Source organism: Hemitrygon akajei, chromosome 11 (assembly GCF_048418815.1).
Source record: "Hemitrygon akajei chromosome 11, sHemAka1.3, whole genome shotgun sequence".
NCBI lineage: Eukaryota > Metazoa > Chordata > Chondrichthyes > Myliobatiformes > Dasyatidae > Hemitrygon > Hemitrygon akajei.
The window spans coordinates 18,502,617-18,524,829 of record NC_133134.1 but is presented as its reverse complement, the minus strand read 5'-3'; the positions used below and the strand labels follow the sequence as shown (position 1 = coordinate 18,524,829).

The 22,213-nt window shown below is 39.4% G+C and overlaps 1 protein-coding gene across 2 annotated transcripts in view; it reads right to left on the bottom strand.

The window, feature by feature from the left end:
• The window catches only part of txndc11 (thioredoxin domain containing 11), a 76,281-nt gene that overhangs the window by 25,095 nt on the left and 28,973 nt on the right, over window positions 1-22,213 (bottom strand). For both annotated transcript variants that reach the window (XM_073060315.1, XM_073060316.1), the window contains exons 5-8: window positions 12,020-12,113; window positions 11,138-11,250; window positions 7,661-7,861; window positions 2,309-3,056 (exon numbers count right to left, since the gene is read on the bottom strand). In XM_073060315.1, coding sequence (XP_072916416.1) covers window positions 2,309-3,056; window positions 7,661-7,861; window positions 11,138-11,250; window positions 12,020-12,113 — 1,156 coding nt within the window. The remainder of the gene's footprint in view (window positions 1-2,308; window positions 3,057-7,660; window positions 7,862-11,137; window positions 11,251-12,019; window positions 12,114-22,213) is intronic.

Sequence of the window (22,213 nt, the reverse complement as noted above, 5' to 3'; positions counted from 1 at the left end):
AGGGATCTTGGGGTCTGAGTCCATAGGACACTCAACATTGCTGCACAGGTTAACTCTGTGGTTAAGAAAGCATATGGTGCATTGGCCTTCATCAACCATGGGATTGAGTTCAGGATCCGAGAGGTAATGTTGCAGTTTTATAGGACCCTGGTCAGACCCCACTTGGAGCACTGTGCTCAGTTCTGGTCACCTCACTACAGGAAGGATGTTGAAGTCATAGAAAGGCGGCAGAGGAGATTTACAAGGATGTTGCCTGGATTGGGGAGCATGCCTTATGAGGATAGGTTGCCTGAACTCGGCCTTTTCTCCTTGGAGCGACGGAGGATGAGAGGTGACCTGAAGGAGTTGTACAAGATGATGAGAGGCATTGATCGTGTGGATAGTCACAGGCCTTTTCCCAGGGCTGAAATGGTTAACACGAGAGGGCACAGTTTTAAGGCGCTTGGAAGTAGGTACAGAGGAGATGACAGGGGTATGTGTTTGGTTTTCTTTTTAAAAACACACGCAGTGAGTGATGAATGCGTGGAACGGTCTGCCAGTGGCAGTGGTAGTGGTAGAGGCGCATATGATAGGGTCTTTTAAGAGACTCCTGTATAGGTAGATGGAGCTTAGAAAAATAGAGTGCTGTGGGTAACCCTAGGTAATTTCTAAAGTAAGTACATGTTCGGCATAGCATTGTGGGCTGAAGGGCCTGTATCGTAATGTAGGTTTTCTATGTTTCTATGATATCTTGCAATTTGCTAAGCTTAGAAATAATAGACAAAACAAATGATTAATCCATTTAAAAAATTTAGAGATACTGCCCGGATACAGCATTGTAACAGGCCCCTCTACCCCACACTGCCACAATACACCCATGTGACCAATTAACCTACTAATCCGTACATTTTTGGAGCACCCAGAGGAAACCCGCAGTCAGGGGAAGAATGTAAAAACTTCTTAAAGACAGCAGTGGAATGAACTTGGGCCACCGGAACTATAATAGCTCCATGAAGCGACTAATACTGTGCAACAAAATTAAATTCCAATCTAAAATAAAGTATTGCAGATGTTGGAACTGTGACATAAAAACAGAAACAAATATCTGCAAGCAATACCCAGATCCCAAGAAATGAAAACACAAAGAAAGTGCATTATTTCAATGCAATTGTTACAAAACAGTTATTTTGAGTTGGCCTGCTGCTGGTAAAGGAAAAATAAAAGACGTTCCACTCAAATCTGCTGTGAGTGGACTAAAATCTGCAATTATCAGACTTCCCAACTAACTTCCCAATTAATCAAACTTACTTGACACTGATAATTTTTAGGAGGCAATTCACCTCTTCCACATCATTGTAGCCTTGAGGAGTAAAGCTAAATTGCTTGTTTGGAGAAAATTTGAAGATTTTCTGTCTAAGAACATTACTTGCATCCTAATTTAGACTGCTGAAAAGAAAGCATCCTCATCAAGAGAACATGCTGTAGCAAGATCGAAACATTGTGCAAGAAATATACTGTTCATAAATTGAAAGAGCTTTACTGAGATGGATCTATGGTAAACTAAACAAGTAAAATACCATAAATACAAGAATAAATATCGTCATCAGTACATCCATAAAGCCCCTTGCAAACCCAAAATTAGATGCACTGCAACACAGTTGCATAAATACACTAGATAAATGATATTTATTTATTTTTTTTTTGCAGATTTTTAATTCTAGGGCTAAGCATGCAGCTCTAGCAAAAATAACTAATTTGCTCAACAAAAAGATTTAGTACAGATACAGCACAGTACAGGACCTTCAGCCCATGATGTGTTGTCTTTTTAAGCTACCCTAAGATCAGTTTAACCTTTCCTTCCTGCATTGCCCTTCATTTTTCTATCGATCACAGGCTTATTTAAGAGTTTCTTAAAATGCAAACTAATGCGTCTGCCTCTAGCACCACCCTTGGCAGGTTAGGACAATGCAAGTATACATAATATTATGGAGCACAACTTTGTTGTACTTAGATTTTAAAGTTAGAGATACAACAAGTCAAAATTTAAATATTGTAAAGGAAATAAATCAGCAATAAATTTGGAAAATTAAATCCATGCTCATTTCAGGGTTTCAGGACGTCTATTACCCAGATTTGATTTTCACATCATTGCAGAGTTAAGGTGACCTTTCTTGAATGGGGATAGGTGGGGTGGGGGGGGGGGGGGAAAACAATGGTAAACTGACTAAAAATGGAAACTACAGTATGTATACACTAATAGTAAACAAATTATTTCAGAAAATACAGTGAAATTTCAGCTGCATTGAAAATTGTTTTCATAAGTACCTACCAATCGAAGACTTATTAAGGACTTGTTTTTGGTCGAAGACATAATGAACTTCATCCCATAGATCAACAATGGTAGCAAATTCTTGCACTTGTGCAGATTCATTGGCTCCTAATCTAGTTGCAAATCTCCAGTGCAAGTTTGAATCCAGTAAGTAAAAGTTTAGAGTTTTATTAGTATTACAACTCAGTCCTGCAATGTGAGTATGATGCAAATCAAAAAGACCAATTGCTCTACCCTCAATGTGAGGAAAATTATGTGAAATCATTCCCTGGCTGTGCTCTGCACTGGAAAACAGTTCTGAAGAGACAAGGGCATCAATATGTTCAGATGTAATTGGACTGCTGAATGTCCTGCAGCAAGCAGTGTAATAACTGAATGGGCTATAATAGCTCAAGAAATTGCTGCATTCTACAATCCTTGACTGCAATTGGAAAAATGTCTGCTCTCTGAGGTAGAATGAATCCAGAGCTGCTTCCATCTCTATGAAATTGCATTCTGCAATGTGGACCACACTTGGCTGAATTCCAAAAGTCTGATTAATACAGAGCTCACATATGTTGAGGGTCTGAGCTACAGAATGCCAATGGGAAGGCACTACTGTGTTACAACAAGGTTTTCTAGTCCGGAAGAAAGACTCTGTCGAATGAACTTCCTGATCTGCCTGCTCAGTCTTTTCCAAGTATTGCAGTATACGTTGAATGGTCTTGCTAGCATTACAGTTGCGATACTGAAGTATAACTTCTGTTATCTGAGAAATAAAATCAGATAAATTTCAATGTAATAACCAGAAAAGTGTTGTCACTAAACATTACCCATTAATACATAGCACTGCAAAGGCACCACTCAATTCCAAACCACCTAACCTTTTCAGTTACCAAGAGATACTATACTGCAGATGCTGGAAATCTTGAGCAACACCCACAAAATGCTGGTGGGACACAGCAACTCAGGCAGCAATATGGAGGGGTATAAACAATCAATACTTTGGGCCAAGATCCATTATCAGGACTGGAAAGAAAGGAGGCTTCAGCCAGAACTTCAGCTGTTTATCTCCTTCCACAGATTCTGTCTGACTTACTGAATTACCCCAGAATTTTCTTGTGTCTATTAAGTCATCAATTCCATGTTCCAAACATAGTTTGAACATTTCTGTAGGAATAAGTGATTTGTTCACCTCCTGAAAGCCAGGTAATATAGAACAGAGTTGGTATATAGTAAAAAAAAAACACAAATTTTCAAACCCCAAAATTTTTGAACAGGCAAATATTTACACAACATCCCAGCCTCCGTTTCCTTGATTAAGTTTTTTTTACTTCAGCCAGAAGAACTACTTAATCATAATTTCTACAGACTGTGGTGCTACAGATTAGTATGCTTGCAATTTCAGAGGAATAATTTAAGCTATTTCCCAAAGGTTTAGCAAAAAGTGCAGGATCTGAAATAGCAAATATCGCCACAATCAACAGTCTTATTGGCTGTTCTCAAGTAAAACAGCAGCAGAAATATTTCATACAGGCTCTGTACCTCTGTCATTTTAAATACTCAACAGGTAGATGGAGATATCTGCTTTATGAAAATGTATGGTTTTCCGGAAAATCAAATGGAAACCAAATCTGATGTCCCTACCTACTGGAAACCACAGGCCCAAATCAATAAATTGTTATTGTCTATATACAATGAGCATTGTGAACTATGCCTATTTATCACATGGATGCAGTCATGGAGGTCTACAGCAACCAGGGAAGCAAAGTCAGTATAAATTCCAAGGATCTAGGTGCCACAAATAATGAGGCACAAATAATGAGCTGCTGCCTCGTCCTCCAGCAACCTAGATTAAATTCTGACCTCTGCTCTGCTGTCTGTGTGGAGGAAAATGGGACCAGCTCAGATAGGCACCTTGTTCCGTATGGATGAATTGAGCCAAAGAGCCTGTGTCCATGCAACTGTATTGCACGGAAATTAAACTGTCCCCAAGGTGATGAGAACAACACAGGTCGGACAACACACCTGATCAGGTGCTGAGGGACAGAGCCTCAATGGACATTTTTAATATTGCTCTAAAATAGTCCACTATACCTGCAGGCTTCAAGCCAATCACCATCATTTTGGTGCCAAGAGAGCATGGTACTTGGCCTAAATGATTACTGCCCAGTGGCAACGACTTTAACAATCACGAAGTGCTTTGATCTGCTGGTAAAAAATTGTATAAGATCCCACCTTCCAGCTACATTGGACCTTTTCCAGTTAGCCTACCACTTTAAATGTTCCGCTGATGATACCATAGCTTCAGCCCTTCACCCCGTCCTGTCCCACCTAGAAAACGATGCTTCCTGTGTCAGGATGTTGTTTATCGACTTCAGCTTGGCATTTAACGCAATCGGCCCGCAGAAGCTAATGGGTAAACTGTCCTAGTTGGGTCTCAACACCACTCTGTAAATCGATCTTGGACTTCTTGATGGAAAGAGCCCAGTCAGTCTGAGTTAGCAGCAACATCTCAAGCTCCATCATACCGAGCACTGGTGCCTCCTCCTCCCAGGGTTGTGTGCTCAGTCCACTGCTGACTCATGACGGCAAGGCCAGATTCAGCTGAAACTACATTAAGTCTGCTGATGATACTACATACAGTGGTTGACCTCATTAGCAACAATGATGAGTTGACATACAGAGAGGAGGTAAAGGCTTGTCAAAAGATGTGAGCTGAACCTCAGGCTGGGACCCCTGCTGCTTGTGATGTATATAAATGACCTGAATGAAAATGTACATGGGTGGGCTAGTAAGTTTGCGGATGATACAAAGATCGGTAGTGTTGTGGGTAGCATAGAAGACAGGCAAAGGATACAGTGAATGGAATAAAAATCATCTGCAGATATATACAAAGAAACCACAGTTAGAAGTTAACCTGGCCAAATGTGAGTTGTGCCCCTTTGTAGGTCAAATGTAAAGAGACAGTACACTGCTAAGGGCAAGACCCTTAACAGGGCTGATGAGGAGAGGGATCATAGGGTCCAAGTTCATAGCTCCCTGAAAGTGGCTACACAGGTTGATAGGGTGGTTAAGATGGCATATGACATGCTTGCCTTTGTTAGTTGAAGCATTGAGTTCAAGTCAGGAGGTAATGCTGCAGTTTTGTAAAACTCCAGCTGGGCCACATTTGGAGGGTTGTACACAGTTCTGGTGTCCCATGATAGGATGTTGGGGCTTTGGAGAGAGTGCAGAAGAGGTTTACCTGCCTGGATTAGAGGTCATGTGCTATAACGAGAGGTTGGATGAACTTGGGTTGTTTTCTCTGGAGCGCCAGATGCTGAGAGGAGATCTGATAAAGATTTAAAAGATTATGAGAAGCATAGATAGAGCAGACAGTATCCTTTTCCCAGGGTTGCAATGTCAAATACCATGCATTTAAGGTGAGAAGGGGCAATTTCAAAGGGGAAGTACAGGGCAAGTTCCCCCCACCCCCCACAGAAAATGGTGGGTGCCTAGGTACACTACCTGGGCTGGTGCTAGAGGCAGAAACATTAGAGACTTTTGAAAGACATTTAGATAGGCACATGAATGTGAGCAACAAAGGTAGGATATGTGCATTCTCTATACTGAAGAGATTAGTTAGCCACTTAATTGATTCGGCACAGCATTGTGGGCCAAAGGGTCTGTTCCTGTGCTGTACTGTTCTATGTTCTACCATATAAATCTTAACTGGCAGCTGTTTACAATGACTTTTTAAAAAAAGGAAGCCAAGAAATATCCATGATTATCTTCAAGAACTGTATCATGTGATCTAATATTTAATATACTTGTAGACAATAGGTGCAGGAGTAGGCCATTCGGCCCTTTGAGCCAGCACCGCCATTCAATGTGATCATGGCTGATCATCCACAATCAGTACCCCGTTCCTGCCTTCTCCCCATATCCCTCGACTCCGCTATCTTTAAGAGCTCTATCTAACTCTTTCTTTAAAGCATCCAGAGAATTGGTCTCCACTGCCTTCTGAGGCAGAGCATTCCATAGATCCACAACTCTCTGGGTGAAGAAGTTTTTCCTGAACTCCGTTCTAAATAGCCTACCCCTTATTCTTATACCAGATCTTGCTGTTAGTTTTCTATTAAAATATTTAATTGATTCTCGTCATTACTTACTGTGTCGAATGGCAACACAAGAGAGGCTACAGGCACTACAATAAGTCTTTAAAAGTTCAGTTTTTAGAATAAGGGTGTTAATATAGAACAGGCAATATTCTTTAACTGCAGACTGATGTTCAAACTCTATCCTGGATAAATAATGTTGAAAAGTTTTTCTACTGGCTGCAGTGATCCTGCATTAAATGTGTTTGGATACTTCGCAATAGATTTATATCATTGCATTCAAACACACACACACCTAGTCTTAATTTATTAATCTTACTCCGTTTACAAAATGATAAAGTATTACACTAATGACTGAAACATCCCCCCCCCCCACTTCAAAGTCAAGACAAATGTACAGGGAGTGTACATGCATTTAGTTGTGCAAAACTGAACATAGAATACAGCACAGTACAGGCCTTTTGGCCCATGATGTCAAGCTAAACTTTTAACCTACTCCAGCTGGTCGATATTGAAGATCAGAAGCCAAAGGTCAATTTGGAATTGAAGCACTTGAGACTAAAGGCCTGTTGGAGGACTATCAGTGTGTGTGGTTGGAAGGGAGGATTGTTTTGTTGCTTGTTGTGTTCTATGTTGTTTTGTCAAACACTGTGGGTAGCCCTCGCTAGAATGTGTGGTGAAACTTGCAATAATTGTAATAATACGTACAGTATGAGCAACCAGAAAAATCTACTGCTCAACACTCACTTTGAAGAGTATACAAGGAGTTTACGAAATTTGCTTGTACTAGCATTAACGAATTTCGGTATCTCTTGTGAGGAAATAGTTTACCTCTCATGCTGTGTCATACATAAATGATAATTTGCATTAAAAATCAAGAAGCAAAATAAAATCCTTAACAGTATTAAGGATTGAGAAAAGATTTTTAATACCTTGCAACATACCTGCTTCAAATATTTGGAAATGCTTTAAATTAAAAACCGAGAAAACCTCATAGCAAGTCCCATTAAGAATTAACTTGCTAAAGAGTCCGCTCTTACAAAGATTTTCTTTAATAAAAAGCACGCAGACACAAATGACATGGAGAAGTAATTTCTGTTTTTGCAGATTATGCAGATTGTTTTAACCGAATCATTTCCTTCTGCTATTTATTCAAAAGTCTGTTCAGCAAAATCCTTCATATTAAAACATCTTGCATACACAGCAAATTTGAGAATAAAGAAAGCATCCTGTGATTCCTACGTATACTTATTCACATGAATTAACGTCTCACCTCCTCCATCAGTGGCTGTTTTTCAGCTAATGGGCTGAAGGGGAAAAACAATAGTAAAGCCGGCCCTTTCTTGAGCTCATTATTCAGGAGCAGACTTTTGCTTCCATGTGGTCGCAACCAGTGTATAAAGGTCTCTCTATTCTCATAAGCCCAGCTGTAGACATTCACTGCGGTGAAGTTTAGGATCTCATGAGGAAAGACCTGAATTAGAAAAACAAACATTTCAAGATGATACAGGTCTTAACAGAGTTTAAAAAAAAATTGTCTCATCTGTTTTCGCTCATCCTTTAGGTCCTCCAGATCACCATCAGATCCTGATCCAACTTATTCTCATTTCCAAAGTCAGCTCAAAGCAGGATTAGTTCACAAGACCATCAATAGGAACCAATCATCCAACAATCATTTTTGACCCTCATGAATAGTTACATATTTCAGTGTCATCTTATGCTATGAGCATAGACACTTTAGGAAATATTATTTTCCACCTACCCTTAAACATACTATATGACTCAAAAGCATTTCAGCTTCCATTTTCCTTAATTGCTTTATCCTCAAATCATCTAACTTAACTATTCTTAAATGTTCACAAGAACCAATCTTCAATTACTAGCACTGATGTTGCACTACTATTGAAACGTTTCACAACACAGAAACCTATATTTATAAACAGACTGGAGAGCTTGTCAACTGAGGCTATAGGAATGGAACTGAAGAATAAGAAAGGATGACTACATTAATGGAATTACATTATAGACCACCAACAGTCTGCTGGAATTAAAGGAACAAATTTGTAGAGAGATTGCAGACTGTTGCAAGAAACAAATTTGAGATAGTAGTGTAGCGGTGTGCTACACGCAGCGCTAAAATAACGACACGGAGTCGGTAAACTGCAATCAAAGAATGTTTTATTCGAACTTCACAGCCTTGCTTTAAAGTCTCCCTCATCCCGCCCTCTCCAGGCGCGGATGGTCCAAGAGACACGTACTCACAAACCCCCACAGGCTTTTTCCCTTTGTTGCGGACCTGGCTAATTGTGAGCCGGTTCGAGTGTGCTAGTAAGTGGGTCGCCACAGTAGGTAATTTTAACTTTCCACACATTGACTGGGACTCCCATACTGTAAAAGGCTGGATGAGATGGAGGTTGTCAAATGTATTCAGGAAAGTTTCCTTAATCAGTACATAGAAGTCCCAACTAGAGAGCGAGTGTGATACTAGATCTTCTGTTAGGGAAGGAGACAGGGCAAGTGACAGAAGTTTGTGTAGAGGAGCACTTTGCATCCAGTGATCATAATGCCATTAGTTTCACAGTTAATTATGGAGAAGGATCAGTCTGGTCCCTGGGTTGAGATTCTATATTGGAGAAATTCTGATGGCACCATAAAGGATCTGGCAAGTGTGGATTGGGACAGGTTGTTCTCTGGCAAAGGTGTATTTAATAAGTGGGAGGACTTCAAAAGTTACGTTTTGAGAGTACAGAGTTTGTATGTTCCAGTCAGAATAAAAGGCTTAAGGAACCTTGGTTTGAGAGATGCTGAGACTATGCACAGCAGGTACAGGTAGGAATGAGCAAATTAGGTACTTGAGTAGTATAAAAAATACAAGAGAACACTTGAGGAAATCAGGAGGACTAAAAGAAGGCATGAGGTTGACCTAGCAGAAAAGGAGAAGGAGAATCCTAACAGTTTTTACAGATATATTAAGAGCAAAAGAATAACAAGGGACAAAAATTGGTCCTGTGGAAGTTCAGCATGATCGTGGAATCGAAAGAGATGGGGGAAGATCTTAAATTGATTTTTTGGCAGCAGTATTTAGTGGGGAGATGGACACAGAATCTACAGATGTGAAGCAAAGCTGCACTGAGGTTATGGAGCATACAGAGATTACAGAGGAGGAGGTGTTTTCCGTCAAAGCAAAATAGGGCATACAAATCTCCAAGTCTGACAAGGTGTTCCCTCAGTCCCTGTATGAGGCCAGTGCAGAAATTACAGTGGCTCAAGCAGAAATATTTAGAATATCCTTAGCCGCTGGTGAGGTGCCTATTACTGAAGGTTATATAACGTTGTTCAAGAAAGGCTCTAAGAATAAGCTAGGAATTTATAGGTTGGTGAGCCTGCAATTAGTAGTGGGAAAGTTACTGGAAGGTATTCTAAGGGGCCGGAAATAGAATTATTTGGATAGACAGATATTGATTAGAGATAGTAAACATGGCTTTGTGTGTGTCTAACCAACCTTAAGAGTTTCTCTAAGAACATTACCAGGAAAGTTGATGAAGGTAAGGCAGTGGATGTAGTCTACATGAACGTTAGCAAGGCCTTTGATAAGGTTCCACATGGAAGGCTGGTCAAGATGGTTCAGTCACTTGGCATTCAAGATGAGGTAGTAAATTGGATTTGACATTGACCTCATGGGAAAAGCCAATTGGTTGGCACTCCGATCGGAGACTGTGACTCATGGAACGTCGCAGGGATCAGTGCTGGGTCCATTGTTGTTTGTCATCTGTATCAATAATTTGGATGATAGTATGGTAAACTGGATCAACAAATTTGCAGATGACACCAAAATGGGGCATAAGAGGACAACAAGGAAGGCTATTAAAGTTTGTGGCTGAATCGGTATCAACTGGAAAAAACGGGCTGAAAAATAGCAGATGGAATTTACGCAGATAGGTGTGAGCTGTTGCACTTGAGGGGGAAAACCAGGTCAGCAGTAGGTCACTGAGAAGTGCAATAGAGAACAGAGGGATCTTGGAATTCAGGTCCACAATTCCTTGTAAGTTACATCACAGGTTGGTAGGGTCATAAAGAAAGCATTTGGCACATTGGCCTTCAGAAATCAAAGTACTGAATACAGGAGTTGGGATGTTATTTTGAAGTTGTACAAGATGTTGGTGAGGCTCAATTTGAAGTACTGCATGCAGTTTGGTCACCTACCTACAAGAAAGAGATCAGTAAGATTTATAAGGATGTTGTCAGGACTGAAGGACCCGAGTTACAAAGAAAGACTGAATAGGTTAGGACTTTATTCCCTAGAGTGTAGAAGACAGGAGATTTGATAAGAGGTATACAAAATTATGAGGGGTATATACAGGGTAAATGCAGCAGACTTTTTCCGTTGAGGTTCAGTGAGACTAAAACTAGTGGTCACAGATTAGGGACGACAGTTGAAACATTTAAGGGAATCTCTTCACTCAGGGTGGAAAAAGTGCGGAATGAGCTGCCAGACAAAGTGGTGGATACAGATTCATTTCCAACATTTAAGAGAAATTTTGGATAGGTACATGAATGGGAGGGGTATGGAGGGTATGGTTCAGGTGCAGGTAGATGTCACTGGGCAGTTTAATAGTTCAGCACAGACCATCTGGGCCAAAGGTCCTGTTTCTGTGTTGTAGTGTTCTATGACTCTGACTCTAAAGTCAAAAGCCATACATTATGCAGTAATTAGAGCAACTAATTGGAAACTGACTGATAAATAACTTACTAAGGAAGAGTTGAAATGTCTATGCATATAAATTGTTCCAGGATCGGTTACAGATATTTCTTTAGCCACCTGCGTGCTTGTAATCACACCAAAACGAATTGTTCCTTGATGATCTGAAACCAAGAGATGTTTCACTTTCAGCAGATCTCAACCATTGCAGGATTAAAACACTTCATGAAATAAGAGTGTACCACTAGTTCTCATTAATTTTATAGAATATCAGCAATCCCCATAAATTACACTTACCAATCATAGTGTCAATATCAGAATTTGGAGAAATGCATCCTGTGACATTCAAATGAATTGTTGAGCAGCTAATAGATTTTTATTAAATACTGTGCAGAGATTTAAAACCCAAAGAAAATCAGAAGCCATCTTTCTTTGAAATTGTATCTCCAACAGCAGTACAACAAAATTTACTGATGTCCACAAAAAATGCCACCAAAATCTGAAATTAGTGATTTCAAGTTCATGGTAAATTTATTCCCAGAATCTTGATATGACTTGTGCTAATGTTACCAGGAAATCTGCTACACATGCTCAAAGTTATTATTAGATTAACCTTCTAGGATTCTCTACAAAATACTGGATGAGGAAATGGTTATGTTTTACAGTTTTCAAAATATAAAAACTTTTATTTGAACATGCACAATAAATCCATAAAAAAGATATGGATAGATATGTTAAAAAGTTTAATGATGGGGAGAAGAAAAAGGACAGGTAAATTCAAGGTAAGAGAGTTAAATGGTTTCCTGTACCTTAACATTCTAACTTTATTATAACTAATTAATAGTTATTCATCGGATATTAAACAAAGTTATGTTAAACAGTGTGTGCCAAAAGTATAGTTTTTGTTTTGAAAAGGTTAAAGAAAAGCTGTACCTCTTTTTAATGCATGCAATGCAGAGATGTAGAACGTCAAATAACCGGGAGGCTGTGGTGAGGTGTTGAACTCAAAATATCCAAGTACACCTGGCTGTGTTGGAGAAAGGGAAAATGAAGACAATTGTAAACTTTGAGAAGGTTTATCAGCATTGTCCCTTGCTGTCGCAAAACAAAAAACAGTAAGCACCAAATTCAAGTTACTTATATTTCCCAAAAAATAACGTACGTAATTTAATGCAATAAAGTCAAACAATCTTTCAAGCATGTCAGATAGCACGTTGCTGTTATATAGCAAGATGTTAACATTTCGCACATAACACTTGTATGGCCCTTTTCACAAAGCAATAATTTAAATGGAACTAATAATGAAAATGCTAGGAATTCCATATTGTGTTTCGATATACTAAATTACAAATGTTATGAAACAAGCTATAGGTGATAGTTACAAGCCACTGTATTTAAATATAGTAACAACAATAACAACTTGGATTTATGAAGCATATTTAATGTGGTTAGAAAAAGGCATCATAAATGAAATAGAACCAATTTCAAGTGTTAATTTTCCAGCAATTTACATGCAATCAAGAGTCTGGCAACAAATACATTGCCAATTGCACTGAACTATATTAAAAGGGAATTCATTTCATCATCTCTCCTTTATTAACCTCATGGTACTGAAAGGAAAAAAAAAGACTGTATTTCATCCAAACAATTGCCCTTGCTAAATAGATGAAGTATAAACTGAAAAAATGGGGTGTAAAATTCTTAAAGATCAAGTCTCAATAATTAAAAAAATGACATTCAAACATATGATATGGAGGGGAAATATATTTGCATATTTTTTTCATTCCACTGAAGAATTCAACCCCATGCTGTCATTAAAAAAAAACTATATTTTTACATTTAGCTGAGACTAAATGGTTGCACCTTTGGAAGCACTAACATAGAGGGATCTTGGGGTGCAAGTTCACAGCTTCCTAAAAGTAATAACACAAGTGGATATGGTGACAAAGGCAGCATACTGCAGCTTTGTCTTCAGGGCATCAAATATAAAAGTTGGGAGATTATGGTGCAAGTGTGTAAACTTTAGTCAGGTTTCGTTTGGGAGTATTGCATGCAACTCTGGTCACATTTCAGGAAGGATACGGAGGTTTTGGAAAATGTGCAGAAGAGGTTCACCAGGCCATTGCCTGGATTGGAGAGTATTAATTATAAAGGAGAACTTTATAGTTGCTTTCACCGAAGCATCAGAGGTTGAAGGTAAAACTGATAGAAGAGTATAAAATGATAAGAGGCATATATATAGTGTAAATAGTTTTTCCCACACCCATCCCACCAGGTAAAGCTGTCAAGTACTGGAGAACTTACTCTGAAGGTGGGGAAAGAAAAGAGTGCAAAAGAGATATGCAAGGCAAGAGCATCTTAGGTGTCTGGATTAGGGTGCCAAGGCAGGTGATAGAAACAGATACGTTAACAGTCTTTAAATGGCATTTAGACAGACACATGACCACATTGAGGGATACATATCACGTATGGGCAGATGGTACTGGTCAGATTGTCATTATGGTCAGTGCAGGCATGGTTGGCCTTTGGGTTTATCCCTGTACTGTACTGTTGTTTCCTAAATGCTATGATTCAAAGTCATCCTACAACTTAAAACCCATCTTCCTTTGATTCAACAACTGTCTGCTCTATTTTTTGTAGATTTCAAAATCCATCTAGATCTCTTCAGCGACCACTCAGTTCAATTCAAGTTTAATTGTCATTCAACCACGACGACTATGAATACAGTCAAACAAAGCAGCATTACTTGAGGGCCAAGGCATAAAACACTGTACCAACAGTCATACACAGCACAAGGTACATACAAGGCTACAAGCACATACAAGATATCAGAAAGACACAGTCGCACAAAAAACAGAGTCTAAGACCATGAGTCCCATGAATGTTGCTGCTGTCTGCAGTTGAACACAATACAGCTCATCTATTCTTGAGTGAACAGTCAAGAACTCCAGCCTGGATGCTACATGACCTCTGACGCCTCTCTTCTGGGTGGCTGTGAACAGGCGATACTGCGGCTTGAGGTCTAAGCCTTGCTATGATCAAGGTCACACAGCTGCCCAACAATAAATATCGGTGGATCAGACTTGCAGAATTCCACATTAACAATGTCCAACAGGGTGTTGCGATCACAAGAAAAGTGACGAAGACAGTCAGTCACTGTTAAACCATACACTGCCTTTGCGCACTGACTCCCCCGACACCTCTCTAGCGCAGGCAGCAACATGATCTGCACCAAGTCATCCAGCTCCTTCAGTTTCTTTGCCAACGAGTAACTCACTGTTAGGGTAGACCTGCGGTTCTTAATATTCAGCAGAGTCTTGTGATCATTAAAAACATGTTCAAGGACAATAACACTTCTGGTTGGCCCCGTAAAGCCTCTACGATGGAACATGCCACTATCTTACCAGAAGTAACCATCACAGACCTGAAGTGTGCTACCTTTACAGTAGAGCAAGGCATTCACTACAAGGGGAAGATTTATGACTGGGACTAGTTTATGCCGAAAATATTAAAACACACAATTTAGGTACCACTTATAGAGGAAGAAATGCTGGAACTGACTTACACAAAAAACTTCAAATTCTGATGAAAGATCAGTGATGCAAGTCTTCAGCTCTTATTTGCCTCTCCGAAGATGCAGTCTAATCTGCTAAGCATTTATGTTTCAAAACTCTAAAATCAGCAATTTATGTACCAACGTTTAAGTTCCTAAAATACACTTCCTTTTGTACACACGTTGAGCAGTAGGTATCACTAGATATCAGCTACCAAATGAGCAGTGTTTAGTTCAAGCTGAATTATACACAGTGATCACATGGGCACTGTTTTAAAGAGATACAAGTGACAGTTCAACTTGCTATCCATAAAATTGGCTGCAACGGATTCTTGGCAATAATGGAGGACATACTGGCACTGTGGTTCCTTAAGGCTGTCATAGCTGGGGAGGTAGTGGGGATAAGCTCCCACTATCTATTAAATGCTCCCAATGGTGTGTGCCTCCAATAGCCTCTGACAACCAAATCCAGCTCCTGGCCTTCACATGGGCAAAGGTGGGTTACTGGTCCCTTAAAACCAGTCGCTTCGAGCAGATGGGGCTCATCAACTGTGCTTGGCAACTCATCTAGAAGGAAGTCTCTGATTTCAACCCTCTGCTGCCTTGTGGCTATGCCCTCTCATGGGGAAGGCTTTGGGAATAAACCCAAAGGAAAAATCTGGAGCTTAAGTTCACAAGGCAGTCCAATGTTGAGTTCAAAGGTGATTGACGCCACTGAGTGCCAAACCATACTAGTCTCTGCTGGTCCTTTGGATTTGGCAGCATGGAGAAGGGGAAGTCTGCTGCATGAGAAACAGCTTGCTCTCCATATCGTACTGCCCTGACCTGTGCTTCACATAGACAAGTAGGACGCAATATCCATGGTCGACCCCAACCGAGGTCCTCACAGTGGCACTGTGTTTAAATGATGGGACAAGATAAATTAATTGGAGTTAAGAGTTTAAAAAAAAAATAGCATCCAGGGAATTTAAATTAAAATAAGCTAGCATCAATAATGGTGGCTACAAAACTATGAAGATTGTTGTAGAAGAACATCTGGCTCACTGTCATTTCTGCAATTACAGCCCATATCGAATTGTAAAATATTGTGCATAATATGATTTAAAGAGTAAGTGTTGGTCTATAATCTGCTCATTAAACTGCTTTAAAGGAACAGTAACCAAAAAATGCTGAAGTTTTTAATTTTGCAAATTATTAGTTTAATCTGAAACAGAGGCTTTAACTTTGAATAAAGCAAACTATGGAGGCATACAAGACAGAGTTAGCCAAGGTAGGTTGGGAAACTGCATACAAGGTGTAACAGAAAAGACATAATGACTAACATATTTGTAAACAATGTATTAATCTTTATATATATCTAAGACAAAATAACTAACAGGATAAATGATCTAGCTGGGGTTATCAAATAAAACAAAAAGTCAAGACAAATAATGTTATTTTAATAAACGTCATTCATCCAAACCTTTTATTTTGTTTCTGACAATAAAGGTAGGTCGCACACTCATCGTATCCACAAATAACATATCTGAACAAGTGTTTACTGGGAAATAAAAGCTATAAAATTAAATTAAAGCTACTTACACAAGAATACCTCTCTCATGATACCCCTACTTTCTCCTTAAGTTAGATCTGCCTCCTTGAGTTTGACAGGTATCTGATCATTAGATAATTCAGGCTCAGCATTATGATTACGGGATTAAAACTGGAATTGAGTTAGTATTTTCAAAACATCCTAATGTCAATCCACTTAAAGGATACAGCAGTAAGTAGATGAAGCAAAACAGAATTATTCAATAGCCAAAGAAAACCCACATTCCAGAAAGTACAGTCAAGTATTGTCTTTGGCTTTCATAAAAGTTAACTTGTTAAAAATTACGACACTGGAGAGTGTTTTAAATAGAAATCCTGGAACAAATGCAGTTTCAAGTCCTTTTGATTATGATTAGCTCTCAACACGACAGATGATACAAAGGAAACTTCAGTGAACCATTAATTTGGCAGAAAGACACATGGCACAGATCAAAAGCATGCACTCAACTGATTAAATATGATATTGATACAAAGCAAATTGTACAGCAGACCTGTTATGGCTATTTGGGTAACGGAAAATTGACTTTACAGAATTCACTGCCTAAAAGTATCTTAATGGTTCATTTACTGCCCCTACACCATCCCCCCCCCCATTCCTTCTTGATTGTTATATGATACAATGTGAATCAACAATGTTATCTAATCTCTAATGAATATCCTATAAAAGCCCCAGACATAAAATGAATTCTTTCAGCTGGGAGGTGCTGCATGCAATATAGGTCAAAGCTTAGTTACTTGTTCTTTTCAAGTAGGCTACTGCAATCTCAGATTACTCAGATTCAAAGACATCCTTTGACTTCCTAGAGAAAACTATAGATTTACCACTCATGCACTAAAATGCTTTCCACATTTCAACTTTGATTTTATCCTTCCCAAATGCAGTGACCATTACCTCTACCAGTCTGGATAAGATGACAGTGTTTTCGTTAATTGTCCATATAACCATGTAACAATTACAGCACAGAAACAGGCCATCTCAGCCCTTCTAGTCCATGCCAAACGCTTACTCTCACCTAGTCCCACCACACTGCACTCAGCCCATAACCCTCCATTCTTTTCCTGTCCATATACCTATCCAATTTTTTTTTTAAATGACAAAATCGTACCTGCCTCTACCACTTCTACTGTCCGTGCGACTTATTCTTTTTCATTCCATGACTGGGGTATTTCCTCACTCTTAATTGTCTTTTTCACTGGGTACATGCTGAATTTACATTACTGCTCCACATAATGTTACCAATCTAATACTTTCTTTTTTTTATTTGGATACAGCATAATGACAAGCACTTCCAACCCCAATGAGCCTGCACTACCCATGTGACCAATTAACCTACCAACCCATACATCTTTGGCACGTAGAAGGAAACCTGAATACCTGGAAGAAACCCAAGTGGTCACAGAGAGAACATACAAACTCCTTACAGATAGTAGTAGGAATTGGACATCCTTCCACTAAGGCAGCTAGAACATACACAATATTCAAAATGTACATATGAATGGTTTACAAAGTAGCACATTTATTTTTCAGGTAAATATTGATCTTTTTCAAATCAATATTTAAATCCTTTTTATAGCACCACGACCCAGTTCTATGCTGCTGCAATAACTTGGTTATATTTCTACTGGTCCAAATGCTACCAAAGCGACTTCTGCAATCACCTCTGTATTCACTTGATGTTCTGTTAAATCTAGTGCTACTCTGCTAGATGCTGTGACCACATTTTTACAAAATTCTAAAAATCTTTCCAAACTGTCCAAACCATGGCACAGAAATTGATTAACGATTTCATGTGAAATCTGATGGGTGAATCCAGAACTGGAGGCCACAGTTTAAGAATAAGGGGTAGGCCATTTAGAACAGAGATGCAGAAAAACTTTTTCACCCAGAGAGTGGTGGATATGTGGAATGCTCTGCCCCAGAAGGCAGTGGAGGCCAAGTCTCTGGATGCATTCAAGAAAGAGCTAGATAGAGCTCTTATAGATAGCGGGGTCAAGGGATATGGGGAGAGGGCAGGAACGGGGTACTGATTGTGTATGATCAGCCATGATCACAGTGAATGGTGGTGCTGGCTAGAAGGGCCGAATGGCCTACTCCTGCACCTACTGTCTATTGTGTAAAGAATTTCTGTTTAGAATTTTTATCTTAAAAAGAAAAGCAATGGATTCAGTTTCAAAAAGCTTCTTTCATATAAAACATTTCAGGACATCCAGAAACAATGAGAAATGCTAAATCCCAGAAAATACCAAGTTTCATGGCAAACACGTGCACCATAAATTAATATGGTTATCTTAGTTTTTCGGGATTGTACTTGTTAAAAAAAAAGGATTTAAATATTGATCGAGCAATTCTGCCCAACTATTTTTTCCACTCCACCTTTCAATAAATGCCTCTAGAAGATGCACTGAAACAATAAACAAACCTTGATGCTTACACCCCCATAAAGTTTTTTTTATTTACAGCGTTACAGAACAAGAACAGCTTTTCTCATGTAATGCCATATCGTGTCAGTTGCAATGCAAAATATTCTTTGCACGTTTTGCAAGTTCTCAGGAAAGCCCAAATTGAAGCTCATGGGTTCATTTAAAAAACAACACCTGGCAGGAAGTTGCAATGAATTCTCTGCTAAGGCGTAATACCACATGTGCTATGAATGTAAGAAAGTTTATATTTCAGTAATACAGACAAATCCCAGTGCCCAAATACATAAAATAGCCAAAATCGTCTCTCTGCAGCAGTGAAAAAACTTTCTGATTAAAGCAGAGATCAGAAGCAGGCTGAAAACAGTGAATGTGACCTTGGCTTATAAGAGCAAAACAGTCAAGGCATACCAGATGGTACTTTATGCTGTAGGAAGACACAGACGACAGTTAAAGACAAAGAATGTTGTTTAAGTTTTGTTCTTTAAGAAGCAAGGCTTTATAAAAAATTATTAGTAAAATGTGATTGCTCTGTTGTTAGTCAAATGTAGTTAAAAAGATCACTCAGGAAAGATTTACAGAATGATCATTGACCTTTAACATTAATTATTCTTCTCACTCCACTGGTGCTCTAACCCGCTGAGTATTTTTACCATTTTCAGTTTTATTCCAAAAGTTTGCAATCTTCGTTAGTTCGACATTAGCAACACTTTATCCTGAGCTAATGCAACTTCCTCTAGATTCTCCATGAGGAAACAAGCTCTCAGCACATACTTAGAGCTCAGACATTTCAAGATCACAAGTGTTGGACTCAATTCTCTCCAGAGGGCAAGCCAACTAGAGCTTTTGCTCTACAGCACAATAGAAGCAACAAGTTGGATTTTACAGTCATCATTACTGAGATAAGGCTTACTGAAGTGGAAAGGGAAAGCAGTTTCAAATTCCTGGGTGTCAGTATCTTTGAGAATCTATTCTGGGCCCAACACATTGATGCAATTACAAAGGCGGCACAACAGCAGCTATACTTTACTAGGAGTTTAAGGATAATTGGTATGTCACCAAAGACCTCGCAAATTTCTACAGATGTACTGCAGAGAGCATTCTAACTGGTTACATAACTGTCTGGTATGAAGCAGGCACTGCACAGAATCGGAAAAAGCTGCAGAAAGTGGTAAACTCAGCCAGCACCATCATATGCACTATCCTCCTCAAAATCCAGGACACCTTCAAAAGGCAGCATCTGTCATTAAGGACCTCCACCACCAAGGATAGGCCTTCTTCTCATTGGTACCATCAAGGAAGTGGTACAAGAACCTGAAGACACACACTCAACATTTTAGGAACACACACAAAATGCTGGTGGAACGAATGGTCTCAGCCCGAAACGTCGACAGTGCTTCTTCCTATAGATTCTGCCTGACTTGCTGTGGTCCACCAGTATTTTGTGTGTGTTGGTTGAATTTCCAGCACCTGCAGATTTCCTCGTCTGAGCATATTAGGAACAGCTTCTTCCCTTCTGCCTTAAAATTTCTGAATGGACAATGAATTCATGAACACCTCAGTACTTTTCCCTCTTTTTGCACTACTTGGTTTTTAAAAAAATATATACTTAGTTACATTAAGTTTCCTGACAGGTCACAGCATCACAGGACATGGCGAGAAGGCAGATATATGGGATCAGCCAAGATAGAATGGCAGAGCTGGCTCAATGGCCTAATTCTGCTCCTATGTCATGTAATTTATAGTTTAAAATTATGTATTGCAATGTACTGCTGCCACAAAACAACAAATTTCACAACTTAGCCAATAATATTAAACCTGATTCTAATTCTGATGACATCAAAGGAACTTCCCACAGAAATAACATAAGTGGCCAGGATCTTCCCTTTTCCAATCTCTTGGACAGAAGTTTTTTTTAAAAAAACCCCACTAACTCTTTTTGATACCATCAATTCTGTTGAAGAACACGTGGGCAAAAAAATGGAAGAAGCCAATGCAAACATTACAGAGAAAGGTTAGAGAAACTAACTTTAAGAAACTGAAATATCAAACAAACTTGAATTTATAAGCCACACTAAATCAATATTTTCTTTTATACAATTTGCTAAGTAGTTATTAATGCATCAAACATAAACTCAACTGAAACAAGGTGTTAAAATTCTATTCAAAACCTATTCATGAAGTTCTCCATATTAGAAACAGAAAACCTACAGCACAATAAAGGCCCTTCAGCCCACAAAGCTGTGCCAAACATGTCCTTACCTTAGAAATTACCTAGGGTTACCCATAGCCGTCTATTTTTCTGAGCTCCTCATACCTGTCCAGGAGTCCCTTCTTAAAAGACCCTATCGAATCCGGCTCCACCACCACTGACAGCCCATTCCACGCACTCACCACTTTCTGCATGTAAAAAAATCCTACCCGACATCTCCTCCGTACCTACTCCCAAGCACCTTAAAACTGTGCCCTCTCATGTTAGCCATTTCAGCCCTGGGGCAAAAGCCTTTGACTACACAATCAATGCCTCTCATCATCTCATATACCTCTATCAGGTCACCTCTCATCCTCCATCGCTCCAAGGAGAAAAGGCCAAATTTATTCAACCTATTCTCATAAGTCTGCTCCCCAATCCAGGCAAAATCCTTGGAAATCTCCTCTGCACCCTTTCTATGGTTTCCACATCCTTCCTGTAGTGAGGTGACTAGAACTGAGCACAGTACTCCAAGTGGGGTCTGACCAAGGTCCTATATAGCTGCAACATTAGCTCTTGGTTCCTAAACTCAATCCCACAATTGAAGGCCAATGCACTGTATGCTTTCTTAACCAGAGTCAACCTGCGCAGCAGCTCTGAGTGTCCTGTGGAGTCGGACTCCAAGATCCCTCTGATCCTCCGCACCGCTAAGAATCTTATCATTAATACTATATTCTGGCATCATATTTGACCTACCAAAATGAAGCACCTCACACTTATCTGTGTTGAACTCCATCTGTCACTTCTCAGCCCAGTTTTGCATCCTATCAATGTCCCACTGCAACTTCTGACAGCCCTCCACACTATCCACAACACCCCCAAACTTTGTGTCATTAGCAAATTTACCAACCCATCCCTCCACTTCCTCATCCAGATCATTTATTAAAAAAATCACTAAGAGTAGGGGTCCCAGAACAGATCCCTGAGGCACACCACTGGTCACTGACCTCCATGCAGAACATGACCCATCTACAACCACTCTTTGCCTTCTGTGGGCAAGCCAGTTCTGGATCCACAAACAATGTCCCCTTGGATTCCATGCTTCCTTACTTTCTCAACAAGTTATTGATTCCCCGATTATATTAAAGTTCAAAGTAAAATTTATTATCAGAGTACATACATGTCACCACATACAACCCTGAGGTTTCTTTTCTGTGGGCCTACCTAGCAAATCTATAGAACAGTAACTGTAAACAGAACTGGTAAACTAAACAAACAGTTCAAATGTAGATAATAAATAAATAGCAATAAATAACAAGCATGAAGTATCAAGATTTTAAAAAAGTCCTTAAATTGATATATTCAAGAGCCTGAT